The sequence below is a fragment of the Chlorocebus sabaeus genome, chromosome 8 (assembly GCF_047675955.1).
Source record: "Chlorocebus sabaeus isolate Y175 chromosome 8, mChlSab1.0.hap1, whole genome shotgun sequence".
Classification (NCBI taxonomy): Eukaryota; Metazoa; Chordata; class Mammalia; order Primates; family Cercopithecidae; genus Chlorocebus; species Chlorocebus sabaeus.
The window spans coordinates 12,838,925-12,863,054 of record NC_132911.1 but is presented as its reverse complement, the minus strand read 5'-3'; the positions used below and the strand labels follow the sequence as shown (position 1 = coordinate 12,863,054).

Sequence of the window (24,130 nt, the reverse complement as noted above, 5' to 3'; positions counted from 1 at the left end):
TGGCAGGAGACAGCAAGAGAGCAGGGGAAAGCAATCAGATCATGTGAGAACTCACACACTCTCATGAGAACAGCGTGGGGGAACCTCCTCCATGATCCAATTACCTTCCAACAGGTCCCTCCCTCAATACCTGGGGAGATGAGATTTGGGTGGGGCACAAAGCCAAACCATATCAGATATCCTTCCAGATATTTTTTGTGTATATATATACATATATATATGCACGCACATACACACACACAAATAATTTTGCGTGGATGTGTCTGTATGTGTGCTCGTGTGTGTGCGTGTGAGAGAGAGTGAGAGAGAGAGAAAGAGAGAAATATATAAAGGATTTTATGCTGTAGAGCAGGGGTGTTCAATCTTTTGGCTTCCCTGGGTCATATTAGAAGAAGAATTATCTTGGGCCACACATGAAATACACTAACGCTAATGACAGTTGGTGAGCTAAAAACAAACAAACAAACAAACAAAATCTCATAATGTTTTAAGAAAGTTTACGAACTTGTGTTGGGCCATATTCAAAGCTCTCCTGGGCTGCGGATTGGAAAAGCTTGCTATAGAATGTTCTTTACCTTTCTTTCTCTACTTAGCAAACTCTCTGTAGAGCACTTTCCTTATGAGTAGCAGGGTCCCAAGTACTGTTGGGCAGGTTATACCCTGCACAAGGACACCAAACTAAAGTGCTGAGTGGGGGCTAATAGGCAACCTGTGTTTTGCTCATTGAACATGAACCCTGGCACATGACTGTATCCATTCAAAGGGAGCATTTTTCTTTTTTTGTTTTTTTAGACGGAGTCTCGCTCTGTCTCCCAGGTTGGAGTGCGGTGGCGCGATCTCGGCTCACTGCAAGCTCCGCCTCTCGGGTTCATGCCATTCTCCTGCCTCAGCCTCCTGCGTCATTGGGACTACAGGCTCCCGCCACCATGCCCGGCTAATTTTTTGTGTTTTTAGTAGAGATAGGGTTTCACCGTGTTGGGCAGGAGGTCTCGATCTGCAGACCTCGTGATCCGCCTGCCTTGGCATCCCAAAGTGCTAGGATTACAGGCGTGAGCCACCGCGCCAAGGGGCATTTTTCTAACTTGCATTGAAGCATTACGTAGGTTACTCATGGCCCTGTCAGTGCATGTGAATCTGCGTCATCATATGCAACTACTGCATTGTGATCCAAGAAATAATGGTGCCATAACTCATTAAGTTAAAGTTTTCTATTGATAGTAGATTATTTCCTGTTTTTTGGCTACTAGCAAAAAATACTACAACAAAGAGAGTATTGATTATACTTTCTTTGCATGTGTGCAAGTAATTTTCTAAGATAGATATCTAAAATTAAATTACCAGGTTGAAGAATATGTTCTACTTTAATTTCAATAGAGACTCCCAAGCTACTCTCCAAAGGGGAAAAAAAAAATTCCATTTCCAAAATATTGTCAAACTTGAGTGTGGTCATGATTTCTTTTTTATGAAAAAAAAATAATTCTCATTCATAATTAATGAGCATTGTTTTAATTACCAGTGATGCTTTGGGGTTTTAAATCATTAGGAATTCTTCTATTAATAGGCTCTTTATATGCTTTGACTAACTTTATTAGGTTGTCTTTGTATAATTTCTTCATTCATTGTCATACATATGCTCTAAATATTTTCTCCCAGTCTATAATTGTATTTTAACTTTTATCAATCTTTTCTTTGTGGACATTTTTACAGTGTGTTGTTTTATAGAACATTTGGATTTTTAAAAAAGATTCTACAATTATGACTCCTTTTCTCTTGCAGATGAAATTTAAAATCAACTTAAGCTTTTGTGGATGAAATTATATGGCCTCTGGGATTTACCTAAAACACTGATAAAAATGTGAAGAGAGAGAAATGAGCAAAATATTGGTCATTTTAAATCTGACAGATAAATCACAATTTATTATTTTTCTGTATTTTGTGTGTATTTAAAGATACCCACATTGAAATTTTTTTGTCTCTTTCCATTTTGTTTCATATTTTTAATGGACTTTTTAAAAAGCAGCTTTAGGTTTCCAGCAAAATTGAGTAGAAAGTACAGAAAGTTTTATATGCCCTCTGCCAACAGCCGCCATCAACATCCAGCACCAAAGTAGCACATTTGTAACAATCAATGACTCTACAATGACATGTCAGTAGCACTCAAAGTTCATAATTTACATCAGGGTCCACTCTTGGTATTGTACATTCTATGGGTTTGGACAAATATATAGTGACAGTTATCTACTATAATCATTCAGAAAAGTTTTACTGCCCTAAAACTCCTCTAGGGAATGGATTTTCATCCCTTCCTTCTTGACAGTCTTTTTATTGTCTCCATAGTTTTGCCTCTCCAGAATATCATATAATTGGAATTATTCAGTAGATAGCTTGTCAGATTGACTTCTTTCACTTAGTAATATGCATTTAATTTTCCTCCATATCTTTCCATGGCGTGATAGCTCATTTATTTTTAGTGCTGAATAATGTCCTTTTGTCTAAATGTAGGACTGTTTATCCACTCACCTACTGAAGGATATATTGGTTAGTTCAAGCTTTAGCAAGTATCTATAAAGTTGCTATAAACATCTGTATGCAGGTGTTTATATGGACATAAATTTTCAACTCATTTGAATAAAAATACCAACGACTATGACTGCTGGATAATATATTTCTTGGTCTTCATTTTTGTTTTTGAAGTATCAGTTCTGCAGGTAGGTTCATTTTTTTAAAAACCATAAAACCCACGAGAGTTTCGTTTGGACTCCTTTGAGTTTATAAATTAATTCAAACAATATTTCATTCACTTATTCATTCATTCAACAGGCATTTACTGTGTGATGATTATGTGCTACTGCTCTAGATTCTTGGTTTGCATCAGTGAATGAAACAAACCATGATTGCCCTTGTGAGGCTGACAATCTAGTGGGGAAACAGAGAGAACACATAACAAATCAGTTGTAGAGTATATTGGAACTTTCTCCTCCAGAGCAAGTATATATCTTTCCATTTATTCAGTCTTTTACATTCTTTGGTGACATTTTTGGTTTTTTATTTTTTTTCATAATGGTCTCGTTCATTTATTTTTGTAGTTACTTCTAGGTATGTAATAGCCTTTTTTGCTACTGTGATATGAGGGTTTATTCCTCCTATTCCATTTTTTAAATGATTAATAACAGAGGACAAGAATATTGTGTTTTTCTTTGTTGTGCCAAATTCTTTGATTTGCTTAAATTATCAGATTGTCAGATTATTCTCTTGGACTTTGAGGTACACGTTCTCTTCCTTTATAATATAATCATCTCTGTGTTGCTGTTGTTGTTGTTGTTGTTGTTGCTGCTGCTGCTGCATTGCACAGAACTCAAGTGTAATGTTGAGTAGAATATGTGATAACAAGCATTCTTACTTTTTCCTGGTTTTATAGAAATATTTCCAGTGTTTCTCCATTATCCTCAATGCTTGCTCTAAGTGTCTTACACTCGTAATCAGGTGAAGAACCTTGCCTTCTAAGTCCTTGTCACTTAAAAGAGGTGTTTTTATTTATTTTGTTGTTTGTAATCACTAGCAAAGGATTTCAAATAAGTTTGAAATGTTATAAATGCCCTTTTTGACATTTATTTATTATCTTTTTTCTTTAATCTGTTAACATAGGAGATTAATGAAGTTTTTATTGTGGAATTACCCTAGGTGAGAATCTAATTCCTGTCACCCTAATTTTCGTCAGAAACCATGTAATGGTTTTCTCTACAATCTATTACTATGTTCCTCAAACCTAGCTGTGCTATGAATGCATCTGTGGAACTTTTTAAAAAACACATAGCTTAGCCTCCCCCATGCCTACCAAATTAGACTTTGGTCAGGGGAACCTTAGCATGTAGAAGTGTCCAAAGCTGTACAAGTATACTGATAATCTGCCAGTATTGAAAACTACTACTCAAACATGTGGTTCAGAGATTCTCAAAGTGTGGCCCCCAGCAGCAGAAGCAGCAGCAGAATGACTTAAGTACTTGTCAAAAAGGCAAATACTCTATCTCCATCTAACGCTTACAGAATCAGCAGCTGTCTGTGTTTTCACAAGCTCTTCAGATTATTCCAATACATACTAACATTGGAAGCCCTAATAGAGTTCATTGTTGACAGAAAGAAAGAGGGGAGGACTTGAGGGAGGGCAGAAGGAAGAAAAGAACAAATTAGGAGTGACAAGGTTTTTATCTTCTAAAGATGTAGATTAATAACAAGAAAATGCGATGTGAGCAAATATGTTTTATTTTTTAATCTACAGGTATTCAAATCAGATCTCTAAATGAACTTTGATTTGTGTGGAAAATACATCCTTTTCGGGAGGTTCATTGGTAGACCTGAATGAAGAACCTTATAGGTCTAAACTTGTAAATAGCTACTTGGGTAACAAGAATAAAATGTGAATTAAATCAGGAGACATGGATTTTCTACTTCTGCCATTAACTAAGTCGATAGCCCTGGGAAAGTCTTCAACTTTCTAGAGTAATTTTCATCTCAGAAAAAAATGAAGGGCTGGGTGCAATGGCTCATGCCTGTAATCCCAGCACTTTGGTAGGCCAAGATGAATGGATCACTTGTCGTCAGGAATTCGAGATCAGCCTGGCCAAACATGGTGAAACCCTATCTCTACTAAAAATACAAAAATAAGCCGGATGTGGTGGCAGGTGCCTGTAATCTGAGCTATTCCGGAGGTTGAGGCAAGAGAATCGCTTGTATCTGGGAGGCGGAGGTTTCAGTGAGACAAGAGTGCTCCATTGTACTCCAGTCTGGGTGACCAAGCGAGACTCTGTCTCATAAAAATAAATAAATAAATAAATAAATAAATAAATAAATAAATAAATAAATAATAAAATAAAGAATATATAAAATAAATAAATAAAAGAATAAAAAAGAAATGAGAGGACTGGGTTAATTTTCCAAACATTATCAATGTGAGAATTCTTCACTGATGTCCAAAAGCTACAAATATGTCTTTAATACTAGTTGTGAAAAAAACACATCATGTCAAAAAATTTACTCTGAACTTATTCTTGGAAGATTTAGAACAAAACATTAACAATGTAAATAAATTTGAAATTCTAAAAAGATCACAAGATCAACCTCATGCAGTGTTTCTAATTTTCTTGCTAAAGTGAAACCAAAATGGCACTTTGGGAGGCCAAGGCGGGTGGATCACGAGGTCAGGATATCGAGACCATCCTGGCTAACACAGTGAAACCCTGTCTCTACTAAAAATACAAAAAATTAGCTGGGCGTGGTGGCGGGCACCTGTAGTCCCAGATACTCTGGAGGCTGAGGCAGGAGAATGGCGTGAACCCAGGAGGTGGAGCTTGCAGTGAGCGGAGATTGCACCACTGCACTCCAGCCTGGGGGACAGAGCGAGACTCCATCTCAAAAAAACAAAACAAAACAAAATAAACAACAACAACAAAAAAACAGTAAAACCAAAATGGCAACTCTTAGATTTGCCCAGGATTATAACATAAAATAAGACACTGGGAAGAGAAAATCCCCACTCACTGAAGCTGTAAAATTAAACATAAGGAGACAAATACTATTTATTCATTCAAAGAAACAAGCTTATGAGAGACCTCTCCATTGGAGTGACATTGCCCTTGAAGCCAAGGGTTTCCTCGGATATACCCAGCAAGAAGTGTGTTAAGCCAAAAGAAGATTATGTGAATGAAAACTACAGTTGCCAGATAAAACATAAAATACCCAGTTACATTTTAATTTCAGATAAAAATGTTAAGCTGCAGTATGTTCAATGCAATATTGTCTTATACAATATTTGGAAATACTTATACTAAAATATTATTTTTTATCTGAAATTCAAATATAACTAGACATCCTATCGTTTTATTTGCTAAATCTGCAAATTCAAATTGCAAATGAGGGAAAAGATTATATATTTGAGAAAGCAAAAGAAGCTCTCTACTTGTAGTAAAGCATTTCCTAAAACATAGTGTGGCTTAATTGAGAGTACATCAGATAGCATAAAGAATCTTTATTTTGATAATTGTGTAGTTTAATATGTGTTAGAAATAGATCACATTATTTATATATTATATAGCATGTATATATAATATTAAAAATACAGCTATAAAATAATAAGGAAGATACAGTGGTAAAAAAAAAACTACAAATATTAAGGAAAATATAGTTGTTGGACTCAGAATGATTGACATTTGGGGACCACTGGGCTGAATCAGAGAGTTACAACAGTGCGGTAGAGAAGTAGACAGAAGTCAGGTCAATACAAGACTTCAAAAAAAATAAGGGGTACATTTTAATGAAAAGGGAATACATGCTTACTTATGTCTTTCTTTGTTGTTCATGGCAAAGGAAGGGTCATCATAATATTCCTAAAAACAATTTATGGAATTTCAGTGTTAAACAGATATTTTTCTTATGTTTTCAAACCAAGAAAAGTCTTGTCTGCTTTAAAACCTGAGCCAAAGCAAAGAGTTACTGAGTACTGTAAAAAATAAAAATAAAAACTAGTCACAGGAATTGGCAGATATCACATAAGCAGGATAGTATGGAATACGTATCAGCTCAGCAAGACTGATCCTATATTCTATAATGTATTTAGTGACCCGAATGCCAATCTTTAATTTTAGCACCTAAAATGAAGACTGGTTCCAGCATACTTAACAAATGATTTAGGTAGAAATTATATCCCAGTCCCCAAAGTGGGCCTTTGAAGTGCATGGAGGAAGCCATGCTCAGATTTCTCTGGAATAGGTTCTCCCCCTGGTTCACACCTACCACTTCTGAACACTTCTCAGGACGAGCTATATCACTATTCTTTGAAACTATTTAGGAAACTGTGTAGGCAACTTACGAAAGTTCTGGCTAATCAGTGCTCCGTTTGAAGCCTAGTTGGAGTTTAAAAATTGAGCGAAAGAGAAACCAATTTTCTTCACCACATCTTATTAAGTGGAAACAGATTAATAGGGGATAAATATAAACAGATAATATAAAGCCATGATCACTAATTAATGATTACATGTCAGTTAAAAGATTGCTTGTTGCAACTTTAAATAACAATATTATCTATCCATCGTCATGACCTAATATTATAATCAGAGTGGCACATATTATTAATAAAAGATAATATGCCTAGAACTTGGAGTTGAATGCAATATATCTAGCAAACAGGAAATCATTGTTGGTTTATTTTCTTTCCTGCTAGTCTATGTAAGTTTCAAATTAAAACACAGTGGAATAAAAATTAAGACTGACTGATTTAACTTGCCTAGAAATTCTGACTTTGGATAATTACATTATCTTTAGCTTCTTAGTGTCAATTTGCATGAAAATCTTCACTGCTCTAAAAAAAGAGACTTAATAACTTTCTGGTTTCTTAAACAGGATATTATTTTAAGAAAGGAAAGTCTAGAATTAGAAATTTATTGTCAAATGAAACATATAACACTAATATGAGATTTTTACACTAGTCCAGCTGGCCAGAGATCAAATACTTCAGGATGAAACTGAGCCAAGTCTTTTGCTAAAAGGTGCCTTTCTTTCACGGGTGAGCAAGGAGTATTACCAGCCCAGAATAATCAATAAGACGCATATGGAATTGAAGACAGCATAGGGGCCAGAACCTTGAATCAGGAAGTTTCAGTTCTATTCCTGGTTTAGCATTTAATTTATAATGATTATGTGATGCCACCGTTCATTGACAAGAAAAACGTTCAAGCAGTGCTCTGTTTGCCGAACCAATCATCCGCTATCTGCAAGCATCTGGGTTATTTTACTGAACTTTTTTGGTTCTCTTCCAAATGCTGGCATTCGGAAAACAGAGCCTGTGTCTCTCTAGAAGAGGCACACTCTTTTCTGGACTTTGTGTTTCTCCAGTCTGCAAAATGTCCGGTAATTTGCACCTCCTCCCCAACCACGTTGTGTGCATGCTGTGTTTGTGCTGTTCAATTAAGAGCATTTGTAGAAAGAGGGGTGTTGGGATTATCTTTCCCAGATGGAAGGAAAGAAGCAGAGAGGAGACTCCTCTTGTTTAAGCCTCACAGAATCTGACACTTTTAGGAAAGAATGGTTCTCTAGAAACCCTATTCATCTTCCCCAGATACCACGGCAATCAAAGAGACTTCACTGCCCGGGAACTAAATAGCTCTTCTAAGTAAATTAGGAGCTTCTTTCAGATTTCCAGGTTACCACCATGGGCTTGGACATCTTAGGTTTCTGACAGTAAATCAAATTGAGTTGAAATTTCTCTCCTAATTTGCCTCGTATCTACTGACCTATGTCTGAAAGAGATACAATTGGAAATTTCTTCCACAGCAGCTACATATATATCTAAACTTTGACAGCAGCTGGTTGCCGTCCCCAAGGCAACAGGACGTTTCTGTTCTTAGCACTACACAGATGCATAATGGGAAAAAGAGACATACATCACAGCTTTGACTCAAGTTCAGCTCACAGTCAACTAAATACTTTTTCCTCATTAAAAAAGCAGATTGTGGCTATTCCATTAAGAATAGCCTGTTCATGTTCTAAACAGGCACTTAATTCTTAGGTTGCTTTAAAGAGGGTATACAGAACACGGAGAAGCACTTGCCTAGTCTGCCCTGGTCAGAGAACACATAGAGTAATATATTTAATTCTGGGTACCAACAGTTAATTGAGTCATTGACAGAATTATGTCATATCCAGAGAAGAGTAAACATAATTAACGAGGATTTGAAAACATGTCATATGAGAAATAATTAAAGGAATTGAGGATGATTCACCCAAAAATGAAAGAACATGGGCACCACATCATTCTTCAAATATCTGAAAGACTGTTTCATGGAATATAGACACTGCTATTTCTGTCTAGTTCTTATGGAAGAAGCTGAGAAGTTAGAGGAAGGCAGAATTTGACACTATAACCTTTTTTAAAATTTATAGCTGCACAAATATGAAATAAGTTGCTTCCTCCAAAACAGTGTACAGTACATAGTGGTCAATAAACATACCTTAAATGATTGCTAAATAAAAGTTTAAAGAACTAGGCAAGGCCAGGTGCAGTGGCTCACGCTTGTAATCCTAGCACTTCAGGAGGCTGAGGCGGGCAGATCACGTGGTCAGAAGTTCGAGACCAGCCTGGCCAACACAGTCAAACCCCATCTCTACTGAAAAAAAGAAATACAAAAATTAGCTGGGGATGGTGGCAGGAGCCTGTAATCCCAGCTACTCGGGAGGTTGAGGCAGGAGAATCGCTTGAACCTGGGAGGCAGAGGTTGCAGTGAGCCAAGATTATGCCACTGCTCTCCAGCCTGGGAGACAGAGCTGGACTCCATCTCCAAAAAACAAAAAACCAAAAAAGAACAAAAAAGAAAGAAAGAGAGAGAGAGGGAGAGAGAGAGAGGAAGGAAGGAAGGAAGGAAGGAAGGAAGGAAGGAAGGAAGGAAGGAAGGAAGGAAGGAGAGTGAAAAGAAAAGGGAAAAGAAAGAAAAGAAAAGAGAAAAGAAAGAAAAGAAAAGAAAAAACAATAGGGCAAGACGACTTCACAGGTTCTTGCAATTAAGTTGTAGTAACTGACATTCTTCAAAAACACAGTTTCTGTATATTGACAGGAAGAAAAACCAGGATGCAGAAATTGAGGAGAGAATTCATGATACCCAAGTGGGCATAAAATTTAAAATGTTTAACATGGAGGGAAACCAACATGTAGAACTAGAAAGCTGACAGGAAGGGGAGTGGGAAGAGCCAGGCTCTAGTCTTGACTTTACCAAAGGATTTTTAAAACTCCCTGGAGTTCAATTTTTTCATCTGCAAAATCAAGGCACTGGAACCTTGAACTTTTATATTTCCGGATTATTTGTTGTTGAGTGAAGTATCCAAATGACATATCAGTAACTTGAAGAATTGTGTTTTGACTTAAGTATAAATGTGAATATAAAAATACGTTAACTTTTGGGCACTCATAGACATAAAGATGGGAACAACAGACACCGGGGACCACAGAGGGGAGAAGGAGGGAGGGAGGCAAGAGTTGAAAAGCTACCTATTGTGTATTATGCTCACTAGCTGGGTGACATGATCAATCGTACCCCAGACCTCAGCATCACACAATATACCCATGTAACAAGCCTGCACATGCAGTTCTGAGTCTAAGATAAAAGTTGAAATAAAAAAGATGTTAATTATAGTAAGTTTTAAAGAAGTTTACAAACATAAAAAATAAATAGAGCAAGGAAGAGAGCTAAAGGAGCCACTACTGAAAAAAAAAATCTTCCAGAAGTACACGAAATTAATTAATTAATTAATTAATTTGAGATGGAATTTCACTCTCGTTGCCCAGGCTGGAGTACAATGGCGCGATCTCGGCTCACTGCAGCCTCCACCTCCCAGGTTCAAGTGATTCTCCTGCCTCAAGCCTCTCAAGTAGCTAGGATTACAGGTGCCCGCCACCATGCCTGTCTATTTTTATATATATATATGTGTGTGTGTGTATATATATATATTCTTTTTTTAGCAGAGATGGGGTTTCGCCATGTTGGCCAAGCTGGTTTCCAATTCCTCACCTCAAGTGATCCACCTGCCTCTGCTTCCCAAAATGCTAGGATTACAGGCGTGAGCCACCATGCCTGTCCCAGAAATAGACAAAATTTAAATCTACAATTCATACTAAAATTTATGTTGCTCAGGTAATTCCTTAGTAATGTTAATCCCTGTTGCCCAGGAAATTCCTTCCAATATTAAGGAAAATAAATGTATTTAAAAAAATAAAATGCATTATTTTAATATGTTATTGTGTTGACTAAACCATAATTATAACTATATTTGTAATTATCAATGTTTCCATTCAAGTCAAATTCTAAGAAGAATTCTCCATCCTTCTGACCCCTACCCCAGTGTGTTTTGGAGTCACCATATGCCAGCTGACCCTGGTTCACACCAGCTCAAACGGGCCAATTGTGTACATTTCTTCCAACCTTGCAGTCAGTAACATCTTGTTGGCAGCTTGAAATGGGTCAGGGGAGTATTTACCCCACGGAAATTCACAAATAAGGACTTTCATTTTATTTGGAGATTCAGTTGCTAAACATTTACCAACATACTATGGCCTACCCATTTCCTGCTCCTAAGAAATATGCTCCCCAAACAGTGCCTTTTCCTAATCCACTTTAATCTTAAAATGTAGGGCGTCTTGTAATAAAATAACCTGTTATTTCTTTACAATCACTGAATATGTGCTCAATTTAGACTTCAGCATAACAAGACCAAAACTAGAAAAAATAACCTTAGGATAAAGAGCATGCATTAGTCATGGGGCATTGCTGGATGGAAAGTATTGTAAGGTTTCAAAAATTTTGATTGACAGTATATATTAAGAAACCTAGGCCGGATGCAGTGGCTCATACCTGTAATCCCAGCACTTTGGGAAGCTGAGACGAGAATATCTCTTGAGTCCAGGAGTTTGAGACCAGCCTGGGCAACATGGCGAAATCCTGTCTCTACAAAAAATACAAAAAAAAAAAAAAAAAAAAAAGCCAGATCTGGTGACATGTGCCTATAGTACCAGCTACTTGGGAGACTGAGATAGAAGGATCACTTGGATCCTGAGAGATCCAGGCTGTAGTGAGCCAAGATCGTGCCACTGCACTGCAGTACAGCCTGGGCAACAGAGTGAGACCTTGTTTCAAAAAGGAAAAAAAGGAAGGAAGGGAGAAAGAAAGAAATCTAAAAGTTTATAAAATGTACTAAATCACTTCTTTGCTTATATCTTGACAGTGGCCTCCATTACACAAAGAATGAAACTTACCACTTTATAGCGAACTTTAAAACAAAAAATGGTGTCTCCTATTTAAATCCAGCCTCATTTTGCACTAGCACTCCCTCTCCCTCTCCTTCTCACTTCCCCTCCTTCAACTTTCCTATTATTTTTTCTGATTCTCTTATTAACCAAACCCATTTCCTCCTTAACATCACTGTGTTACTCTTCGCTCTGCTTGAACACTCTTTTCCCAGTTTTCCTCATCCTTTTTGAGTTCCTTGTAATCACTGCTCCCTTCCTCCCCCACTTCTCCTCCTCTTTCTTTTCCTCCTCCTCCTCCTTATTCTCTCTCTTTTCTGTCTTTATCTCTGCCTCTCTATCTCTATCATCTCCTCCATTTCATCCTCCCCCTCTCTCTCATCATGGTTTAACTCTCACTTCTGCAAAGAGCTCTTCTGTGACCAGGCTACAAACCTTGCAGTTACTGTGTATCTCATTACCCTACTTATTTTCTTCTTACATTTGTTCCCATTTGAAACTATCTTATGTAAGACTCTGTTATTTTCACTGTCTTCCTATGGTTGACTATAATATTCAGGAAAACAGATTTTATCTGTCTTTCTTGCTGATAAATATTCAGTCCCTTGGACCAGTGACTGAAGGGAAGAAGGAAGGAAAGATAGAGGAAGAGAATTTAGCATCTTGGTCTTGATTTACAGAGGTTACTGAAATACTAATTTCGTTAGTAGGCAGCTTCACTTGTTAAGAAGTTTCTCTTCCTGGACTATAGTGACAGGGAGTTTTTTAAGTCCACTGTAGATGTCCACTTAGACAAAATCTGCAAATACGTTGCTCTGTTTTCAGGCATGAAAACATTTGCTGGAGTGTAGCCATCAACATATGAAAGGTTAAAACTTTGTGAAATATTAATACTGGGGCTTTGAAAACGAGAGCAATAGCGTTTATCCAAAGCATCAGGTTTGCAGTCATTCTACTTTGTGAAGTTTTTTTTGAATGTGTAACATATGATACTGGTCTGTGTACTTGACCCTTCAGGCTAAATGTAATGGATGGTGAATAAGGATGCATCCAAGAAGAAAAAGGAATCAAAACAGGCTTATTTCTCTAAAGGAGTATCACAGAGTAAGAATGTTTGGTTTCAATCATTTTGGCAGATCATTTAAAATAATTTGATCTTCATCCCATGGATTTGAAAATGTTTTTAAAGCACAATGTCAGCATCCAGTTAATTCAAAGACAAATTGTTTCTGAGACTACTGCTGATCTGTCTAGGATAGCTGCAGGATATACTGCTGTATCCAACATTAACGTAGTAGCTGGAAAATATCAAGAAATATTTTCTAAGGCTTTGGGAGGTGTTATTTCAGTGGCTCCGATTGATTTCATTATTATTATTCCTGAAAATGAATTGCATGAGCAGTGTATAACTTGACTTATGTCTGCCAGGTAGAAAAATCGAATCTTTGTCCTAGAGGACATTATAACTGAGAAAGGGAAGATGATCACACAAAATCATATGTGGAAATACAGATGCAAAGATCATCATCTTGCCAAACATAACTTTGGTTTAAAAGAAAGTATATAATGAAGCCCATGGGAGGAGTGATTTCGGGGATTTAATTACTATTTAATCAGATTTTTCCATTATCTGGAATATTTAGAAGGGAATTAACCTAAAGAAGTTATAAGCACGATCATACTATCAATAACATTTCTTTGAATGTAACGAAGTTCTGTAGCTGTGAGGGATAGGATACATAGAAAGGATCAGGTCTGTTTGTTCGCAAATACCATGCACCCCTTTACAAGAATAGTTTATGATGACAAAAAAATGTAATTTTCTGTCACAGCCTTATTAAGTGTTTTAGACAGCAGGGACAATAGGAGGAGACTGAAGTAATAACAGCAGCATGGTGTTCTGAAAGAATTAGCATGCCTCAAAAAATTCTTAACATATTCTCAAAATTAATCTGTCTTTGTGAAAACAGGGCTAGCTGTTTCAATTTGCATTAATCTGTTAAACCATGCACAAGTTCAGTTTACTCAAGTAACATATCCAATGTTAGCTTAATTAATTGATTGTCTGACCAATTTAATCTGATAAACCAATTATCTGACATGTCCAAGATAATGCCTCTGTAATATTAACAGTCTGCTCTCGCTGTTTAAGATATAGAAAGTTCTATACAATTAGATTACCACAAAATTGTCCTAGACCCTGTTCTTTGGGGGTGCCTTTTAACGGTGGCTGGGGGGAATTTAGAAGGATTAAAATAAACAGCAAATTAAAAAAAAAAAGGAGGTTCTGATTCGGGCAGTCATCAGATTCATCTCACAAGGAACCATCACCAAAGTGAATCCTCAATCTGCCACCATTGTATTGAGAGCCCTCAGGCTTCTGTCAAGATGTATTTTCCCACTGAGATCAGCCACTGGTGGTCCTTTTAAAGCTGATTCACCCAGATCAATATAATCAGACAGATGGAGAGGATGGCAACATGTCACAAATGATGACTTGCCTCAAAAGAGCCGACCCTGAGTGTATGACATTTCTCTGTAGATGTTCCTTTTGAAGAACCTAACTGTGCTTTCTATGGTTTTTGTTTTTTGTTTTTTGTTTTTTTGTTTTTTGGGTTTTTTTTTAGCCAATACCCTAACCCATCCTAATACCTTGCACAACACAGGGAATCTGGAAGATTCCTAGAACTAATTGGCTTGACTTAAACACACCAGAATGGTAGAGTCATGCCCAAGTAACTCTATAGGCTCAATGAGAAGCTTTACTCTTATAAGCAAAAATATTTCTATCAATACATGTCTGTAGTATAGAGAATTGAGAGTAAGTAACCATAGTCATTTACAAAAATACAAATTGTTGTGGGAGCTGTTTTATAAAAGTGTGTGAAAGAAAAGAAATTCAAAAGAAGAAATTTTAGTTAGGATATAGCTTTAAGTAGCCGTGGGTAAATGGCCCCATGCTAGGAAAACTGTTCCCCTGAAAACAGAAAACTTGCCTCGCTTAATTCTTTTCCAGTGTTTTTACTATACTGCAAAAGAGTCTTCCAAAAATGTTATCTCATATGCATCCCTAAATGTCTAGCCAGAAACAATTATTAGTACCTTTTAAATAATCAAGTTGTACTCTCAAAAAAGAAGAAAAATATGTAACTTTTCCCAAAAATAAGTAGTGGGAAAATAGTAAATACATGCCATTACTCATTGTTGTTATACTTCTTTGTTCATTGCACTTTGCTTTATAAGATATATATTTAATATTCATGTAAAATGCTTTCTTGGCACTAAGTCAGTATCTTCCCAATGAAGAGCCCATTGATGACACAGAATGGAACTTCTCTTCTAATTAAAGACTGCCTATTACCCAGCGTCCCTTTTGTCGCATTGAAGAACAGGGAACTTTTTATTCTTATTAAGAAATGGCCTTTCAGATTCAGTAACAACATGTTCTGTTCCTCAGGAAATAAGAGAAGATCGAGATAGGGCGCGGCTGGACTCCATGGTGCTGCTGATTATGAAACTGGACCAGCTTGATCAGGACATAGAGAATGCCCTCAGCACCAGCTCCTCTCCGTCGGGCACACCAATGAACCTGCGGCGGCACGTTCCTGTGAGATTTCCACTTTCTACTTATTTTCCCATAAGAGTCGTATCTCTGTACTGTATAGTCGTATCTCTATACAGTCCCTCTTGCAAAGGAAACATCCTTGTTAATGGCATCTAACAACATATGACTCCAATACAGTACCATAAAGATAACCAAAATACTTCTATGCATCATGCATACATTCTAGGCATACTTCTATGCAAAGAGGCCACAGAGAAATGGTTGATACAAAAGAACATGTTTTTCATTAAACAGGAAGGAAAGTCACCTTGGGAAATTGTGCTTTGTAGTGATTGAACCTTCCTTAATTGCCAGTCTTCTCTGATATGAGAGAGACTCTATTAGCAAGTACTATGTCTGTCACTGTCCCACAAATTTGTATTGCAAGTAAAAGATTCCTATTATAGATTTGCTACATGAATAACTGGATGCATGGATGGATGGATGGATGGATGGATGGATGGATGGATGGATGGATGCTAGTTGAACTAGCCCAACACACTACAAGAAAGAATTTAGATGAGATTAACTTGAGAAAACTCTAATCACTTAGTGAGATACAGTGAAAGAGAGAGCTGAGAATTTCATTTTATTATGCATCAATTTTACATAATACAGACACTCCTCCGAGAGTCCAGCACTCAAAATCTGGAAAACAGATTCTAGGATCGACTATACGCTTTACATATTTACTATCAGCATCATATTAAATGACTTAGTTCGTACAGATCTAGGAAATGTGATGGTTGAGTTTACTTATAATTAAGCTATGAATCACTGTTCAACTCATGTATTACTTGTGTTATTCAATAACAAACATATTAAATCAAGAAATTTGTATTTACCTGAAATCAAAGCAGTAGAAAAACATATATATAAATTTAAGCATCTACTGAAATATAACTGTTGTCTATCAAATGATTTGATACATATTCTTCTGCCTCCATTTAAATTGTCAACTGGATTTTATATTGCCCACATTATCTCATGGAATATCACAATTGTTAGGTCTGTAAATAGAGATATATTCAGAATAGGCAAATATAATACAGTGGAAACATTATGAACTTTGGAGTGTGAAGGTCTGAGTTCAAATGCCAGCATTATACCTGACTTTCTGGGAACATAAAGTTATTTAATTTCTCAACTGCAGGTTCATGTGAAAAACGGAGATATTATTTCCTAACTAATGGCTCTTTGGGAGGCATAAATGAAAAAATTGTATGTAAGAGGTATTGCACAGATCAAGCACAGAGTACATGGTTAATTCTCCTTCCTCCCCCTTGTACTAGACTCACTCACACCAGGCCTTGAGCTAGAGATGAATAAGACATATCCCAAAGCCCTGGAAACTGCTTTTTGATCTTTATGTTTTTCTGGGTCACCTCTTGTTCTTTATTTATGTTCCTTAGAATTTAAAGCTAATTTTAACATTCTTTCACCATCAAATTTTTTCCCACAGAAGTTTCCACTCCTTTTGATAATTGTGTGGTGGAATAAGAGGATTATAATGGCAGGATTAGGACCTTGACCATCTACCAAGGAGCACTGACCCAGATACAGAGGACACACTGCCTCTGCCCCACCCTCATACTTCACTGTGAATTTATAGATTAGCAGGAAGAACAAGACACACAGTGAAACACTCACTGCCCCCCAACTCCACCCCAGTTTGAGAATATTTATGAGAAAATGCCAGAATAAGTTCTGCATATCATAAAAACTATCAAGAATAATATAGTCTTTAAGGATGTCTTTAACATAAAAAAAAATTAAAGCACAGGTAGAGATAAAGGTTTAAAGGAGGCTGCATAGATAAAGCCTTATATATTGGCTGTGGCCTGATGAATCAACAGAGCCCAGGATCTGGTGGTTTTCTCCTTTGCAAGGCTGATTTTATCCAGGCACTCACAGTGTGCCAGTCTCTTGGTGCTTACTGAGATAGCCAATCTTGTAGGATGAATGGGGACAGGGGATGAGATGAAGACTAAGTATTTAGTGAGTGCTAACCTTTATGTAAGTTACTTCATTTAACCTCTTGACAGTCCTACCATGAGAAATCTGAGCTTCAGAGAGAGAGGATGAGTAATTTACCTGTGTTCATACTGATGGGGAGCAGTGAGTTATTTACCAAAGGTCACCCAGCAGGTGAGATTTGCACATCTGTCAGACTCCAAAACCTATGCTCATTCTGCTATATTAGAAGCCTTCCCAACATGCCAATATTTTATTTACAATGAGATATGTACAATTTCCAGAACCAGAATTCCCTGGTTGTCAGACAGTCAGGGCGTTTTCTTCCTAATAATGGCATGTTTTGAAATTTGAATTAGGAATAGTTTTGTAGTCAATATTTAATTAAGGGAATGCTGACAGTCTCTTGGGATATTTCATTGATACATAGGGAAGTTCAGACACATACAGGCCAGAACCACTCTACCACCTTCGGTTGGGCCTCCCCTGCTGCTCTGCAGTATCTTTTGGTCTCCCTGGATCTTCTCCCATATTTCAAGGTAGTCATTCAACAATCTTACTTGCACTTATCTCTTAGCATCCTTACCTCTTAACACCCTTGCCTTCCTCTTCTCATAGAAAAATGAGACCATTGAAAGATGTCCCAGCATCACACCAGCAAATAGCTATAGGTGCCTCTTTGCTTCTTTCTCTCCTCCAACACCAATAAAAGATGTGTTGCTCCTGTCATCTAATACTGATCTGTCTCCATCCTCATCCCCATTCCTTCCCACCTGCTTTGCTCTACCAATTATTCGGACTCTCACTTAGGTTCAAATTCCATTGCTCTGTTCCGACTAGTCTTCACCCTTTTTCTCTATAGCAAGTATAGTTGGGAGTACAGGCATGCATCACCACGGCTGGCTGTGGTTTTTGTTTGTTTGTTTGTTATTGTTGTTGTTGTTGTTTGTAGAGATGGGGTTTCTCTATGTTGCCCAGCTCTATGTTCTAGGGCTCCTGGCCTCAAGCAATCTTTCCACCTCGGCCTCCCAATGTGTTGGGATTACAGGCATGAGCCATCACACTCAACCTCTTTCTTGATTTAATTGTTGGCTATTGCTCCATCATTTCTCCCCACCCCTTCTCTCATCTGACAAATCCAGCAGTGCCAAAGCAGTCTCTCACCACAGCATTCTGTATTTTCTCCACCACCTACCTATTCAATAAATCCTTCCTTAGTTTGACTCTGCTGTTAGTGAGTAGGAGAAGAGATGTGGATGGGGAAGACTTAATTGTTCTTTTTTTCTCTTGACCCTCTTTCAGATATTGCCGTAGTACATCCCTTCATTTTTAAGCCAAACTTTAATCTCCTCTTCATCTTATATTTCTTTCCTGATTTATAATTTATTTTTATTTTTTAGAGACAAGGTCTTGTTTTTGTTTGTTTGTTTGTTTTTTGAGATGAAGTCTCGCTCTGTCGCTGGAGTGCAGTGGCGCGATCTCAGCTCACTGCAACCTCCACCTCCCGGGTTCAAATGATTCTCCTGCCTCAGCCTCCCAAGTAGCTGTGATTACAAGCATGCACCACCATGCCCAGGTAATTTCTGAATTTTTAGTAGAGACGGGGTTTCACCATGTTGGCCAGAATGGTCTCTATCTCCTGACCTCATGATCTGCCCACCTCGGCCTCCAGAAGTGCTGGGATTACAAGCATGAGCCACTACGCCCAGCCAAGATCTTGTTCTTTTAATTTGCATGCTTTATATTTCTTGCTCAGGCTGGAGTGCACTGGCACAATAAATAAATCACTGCAGCCTCAAACTCCTGGGCTCAAGCAATCCTCCTGCCTCAGCCTCCTGGGTTGCTGGGAATATAGGCATACATCACCACGACTGGCTAATATATTTTTTTAATTATTGAAGAGATGGGGTTTCTCTATGTTGCCCAGGCTAGTCTAGAGCTCCTGGCCTCAAGCAGTTTTCCCACCTTCGCCCCCGCAATGTGTTGAGATTACAGGCATGAGCCATCACACACAGCCTCTTTCTTAATTATTGGCTATTGCTCCATCATTTCTCCCCACTGCTTGTCTTATCTGACAAATCCAGTAGTGCCTGTTCAGTCTCTCCCCACAGCATCAGATGCGATTGAATTGCTTCTCTTCCTTCACTTTCACTCCTCCCCTGGCTTCTGGCCGCTCTCCTGTTTTTCCTTGTATTCTTCAACAGTTGCTTTCCAGACCCTTCAATGGCTCCTCTTCATACATCTGCCTCTGAAATCTTATATCAAGATTCTAGACTCAATTCTCCCTTTGTCTGGCTTTGAATATTCTCCCTGGGAATCACCACAGCTTCCATTCCCTTCTCCATATTGAGGGTCACCAGTGAGACCTTTTCTTGTGATCTCCAGATCAGAACAACCAATGGACCAGAAGATGCACCCTTCCCTGAGTGGGTTGAGTGGTATAAGCACTTCTAGTACACACATCACTGGAGTCCCTGCCATGATATAAACCCCACAGAGAGCTCTATACTCCCATTGCCTGGCCTAATTGGAGGCATAGGATAACACCGATGGATGGAGTCTTGCAGGAAGATGTCTTGTAGGATTAATTACACAAAGCAAGGTGGGGGAGTGGGTCACAGGGAAATGATGAGTTGGCAGTTGTAATGATTACCCAGGGTTTATTCGGTGCTTGATTTGCTTATGGTAGCAGTGGAAAATTAAAGGAGAGAGTGGATGTGAAAGATCTTGGGAGAGCTTTTGGGTAATTTCTCAAATTGAACAGAGGATAGAAGAGAAAATAATAAAGATTTGTACTAAACTACACATTGATGGTCCTATTAAAATTACATATTTAGTTGTGTTTGAGGCCCCTGCAGAATATCATGGTGGTTACTTTAAAAAGTTGAATTCTGGGGTCAGACATACCTGAGCTCTAATGCCAGCTCTGCCTTGGGATATGACTTTGGTCAAGTTTTCTACCTTAAGCCTTGGCATCACCCACCGTCTCTCGTGTGATGATGGTGCCTTCCACATAGAGTTGATGAACATTGAAGCAGATAATGGTTGTACAGCCTTGTCTGCCAAAGGTAAAAATGCAATAAATGGTAGAGTTTTTAAAAGTTATTATTTCACCTTGGAATCATTATACGGTTTGAAAGATGCAAGATTACTCTATTATTTATCTAATCAAATCACAAACAGGAAATTAATGCAAAATATTTCTAATACACCTAAAGGTCAAATAGAAATGACTTATAAATTACCTGCTACTTATGATTATGCATTCAATGTTTATAAATTATCTGCTATTTAAGACTACTTGATGTTGATCCAATTTGAAAGTGTAATGAATCATATTCTTAAGGTAAAATGTTGTTTGTCTTTTCTACGCAAAAAAAAAAAAAAAAAAAAAAAAAAAAAGACATGGCCCTGATCCAAAATCACTCCAGGCATCAGATATTTGGTCAGAGTTATGTCTTTTACACACATGCACACACACACACACACGCACACACACGCACATACATTTAAAGAGAGTGTAACATTATTTTTTGCTGCATATGTCTTTTGCACCCTTCCAACTGAAGAAAATTCAGTTTCAATGCTTTTGATCACATAATTTTATAGCAGAAATTATAAAATTATTTCTATTATGAGAATTAAGAAAGGAAAGGTGGCCAGACGCAGTGGCTCACGCCTGTAATCCCAGCACTTTGGGAGGCCGAGGCGGGCGGATCACAAGGTCAGGAGATCGAGACCATCCTGGCTAACATAGTGAAGCCCCGTCTCTACCGAAAATACAAAAATATTACCCGGGCATGGTGGCGGGCGCCTGTAGTCCCAGCTACTTGGGAGGCTGAGGCAGGAGAATGGCGTAAACCCGGGAGGCGGAGCTTGCAGTGAGCCGAGATCGCGCCACTGCACTCCAGCCTGGGCGACAGAGAGAGATTCCGTCTCAAAAAAAAAAAAAAAAAAAAGGGAAAGGTATTAATATTTGTCAGTCTAGTTGTTTCTTCATAAAACTGTATTTAATGATCATGTTCTATCTGCCAGGCACTATACTAACACCTGTGGACACATCAGTAAACAAGACAGGTGAAGTCCCTGCTCTACATAGATTCTAACAGAGGAAGACAGACAAGAATTATAAAGAGAGATGGATGCATAGATGGATAGGTAGATGGGTAAACTCATAGAAGATAGATAGATAGATAGATAGATAGATAGATAGAATATGTAGTAGATTAACAAGCAAAGAGGATTGTAAAATAGAGAATGATATGCTATAGAGGTTGAAAAGAAGAAAGTTCTTTGGTTTAAAATGTCAACGGATGGTGCTCTGAGGTAGTAATATTCAAGCTGAGATCAGAGTGACAAGAAAGGGCCAGCAAAGGGAAACACTGGGACAAGGGACAAGAAAGAGCATAGGGCCTAGTCCCTGCTGTAGACATCAGCTTACTGTATTAAAAGAAATGACCAAGAGCAGGTAGGACCAAGATGCAAGAGAATGGCAAAGCTAAGACCAGAGAGTTGGGGTGCAGGACATGATATTTGACCATGTGAACCATGGCAAAGTTGAGATGTATAAAGAGGATACGTAGATATATTTAACTCACAGTTTTCTCAGATTGAAAGCCTAGAGTGATAGGTGCCTTTGCTCCATCCCCTCTGCAATTTCCCCCTCCCACCTTTCCTTTGTGCAATCAAACCACCTATAACTCAAAGAAAGCATATGATATATTAAATGCACAGCCTTTGCAGAGGTTACCAGGTAATTATATCCACTCAGCAGACATGTCTTAACCTCACACTATGTAGCAGTTGCTAAGAAAACATAATAATATTAATAATAACAATATTTATGGGAGTAGCTAGCATTTAATGAAAATTATTAGGATCCAATTACAAGCACTTTGCTTTACACTCATGAAACTCCATGAGTTTCTACTATCATTATACCCATTTTCAAACAAGGGAATTGAATGACACATGACAAAACAGAATTCCTGCCCTCAGTTTATTAGATAGACATTTGAGCTAAACTATTCCAGTCCACCGTAATAGCTGTCACCGTAGAGGTTGAATAGGAACATAGAAGAGATTGAGGTAAGGAGAAATGAGAACTCTCTTTGTATTTGAAATCCAGTGTCCCTGTGAGGAACTCTAGGCAGCACTGTATAGCCAGAGGAGTGTCAGTGAGTGATTCAAGGTCATACAGTAAGGAAGGTGTGACTGTGGGCTTCTGCCGTCTAACTTCTCTGCAGTGCCCTACCCAGCCACACTCCTGGCCCTTCCAATGCACACTAAGCTGTTAAATTACCAAACAATATGTTACCTCTTTCTCAAGTATTTGCAGACCCTCTGATGAGCACAATGGTTCTTCCAAAATAATGCATCATTATGTGTGACACGTCAGTGTCAGTTGTCAGCAACTCTTTAGTGTATTCGTGTGTATTGGGAGAAGGAAGAAGTGACAAAGTGCTGGAGGTAGGAAGAAGGGCATTTGGGAACATTCGCACATCCTTCATACCAGTGCATTTGTTTTTCATAGGATCTGGAATCAGGATCTGAAAGTGGAGCAGATACCATTTCAGTAAATCAGACACAAGTAAATTTGCCTTCTAACACTGAGTCCACGGACCTCCCATCTTCCACCCCAGTGACCAATTCTGGAACCAAACCCAAGACTACGGTGAGTTCTAAATCATAACAGACAGTCTTTACATGTAAATGTTGATGATCATCAGGTAAGAGTTGATATTCATTCAATATAGAAGAAATACTGTTGGAATATTAGCCATAGCGACTTAACAATATTTAATTTATTTGATTAAGTACAACCCTGGAAACATGTTGTTTGTTTTATAAATGATAACACAAGAACTTCACTGAAACAAGTCACGTATCAAGAATTATTCAAAACATGCTAATTAAATTTCATTGCTAGATATTCAGAGCTTTAAAGAACCAAGAATGCAAAATCTGGAGATGGCTTTCCCTATGCTATTGTCCTGACCGCATTGCTTACCAGTTAGAAAATTGTTTCTCTAAGATGTGATGAATGATAGATGACAGATGATGATGGATGGTTGGATGGACAGATTGATTGATTGGTAAAGAGAAAGAGATGATAGAGATAGATGTAGATGGATGGATAGATAATAATTATATAAAGATATTTAGATTGATAGAGACACAGATAGATCGATTGATAGATAATAGGTTTATATACAGAGATATATAAAATCACCCACATCAAAAATTTTCTGTGGGAATTAAATGAAAGAGCACATATAAAAAGTGCTTAGTGAAATGATTGGCACAGAATAAGTACTGAATAAATGTAAGTTACTGTCATTATTATTATGATACTTAGTAGACTTTACAATGCTATTAAAACAAATTATTCCACATGGAATAATATACTGTGAAAGGAGGAAAATGCTCTGGTTTGAAATGCTTCATGTGTAAATTGTGAATAAAAGACATTTTCCCTTAAGGAAAGAGTTGAAATGCAACAGGAAAATAGTATTTGACTCTAGAAGGTAACATTTATGGAGGAAGTAATTACCACTTCAAATATCTAAAATCCCAGTAGTTCCAAAATAACCTTTCCTAGTTTAGTGAAAATCATAGCGTCGTATTATTTTTTACGCCCATGGTAGCTTAACACAAAGAAACAAGTTTGGATTGCTTGTTCACTGCCTTTAGAATAAAAGTAAAGTCTAAAATAGGACTCAGAAGATAATGCTCTGATTTTAAAACATGATAGATTTGCTGCAATTGCA

At 37.7% G+C, this 24,130-nt stretch overlaps 1 protein-coding gene across 4 annotated transcripts in view; it reads left to right on the top strand.

The window, feature by feature from the left end:
* DLC1 (DLC1 Rho GTPase activating protein) overlaps positions 1-24,130 on the top strand; it is a 427,762-nt gene that overhangs the window by 96,905 nt on the left and 306,727 nt on the right. For all 4 annotated transcript variants that reach the window (XM_073017948.1, XM_037983780.2, XM_073017949.1 and 1 more), the window contains exons 3-4: positions 15,240-15,389; positions 22,894-23,034. In XM_073017948.1, the coding sequence (XP_072874049.1) occupies positions 15,240-15,389; positions 22,894-23,034 (291 nt within the window). The remainder of the gene's footprint in view (positions 1-15,239; positions 15,390-22,893; positions 23,035-24,130) is intronic.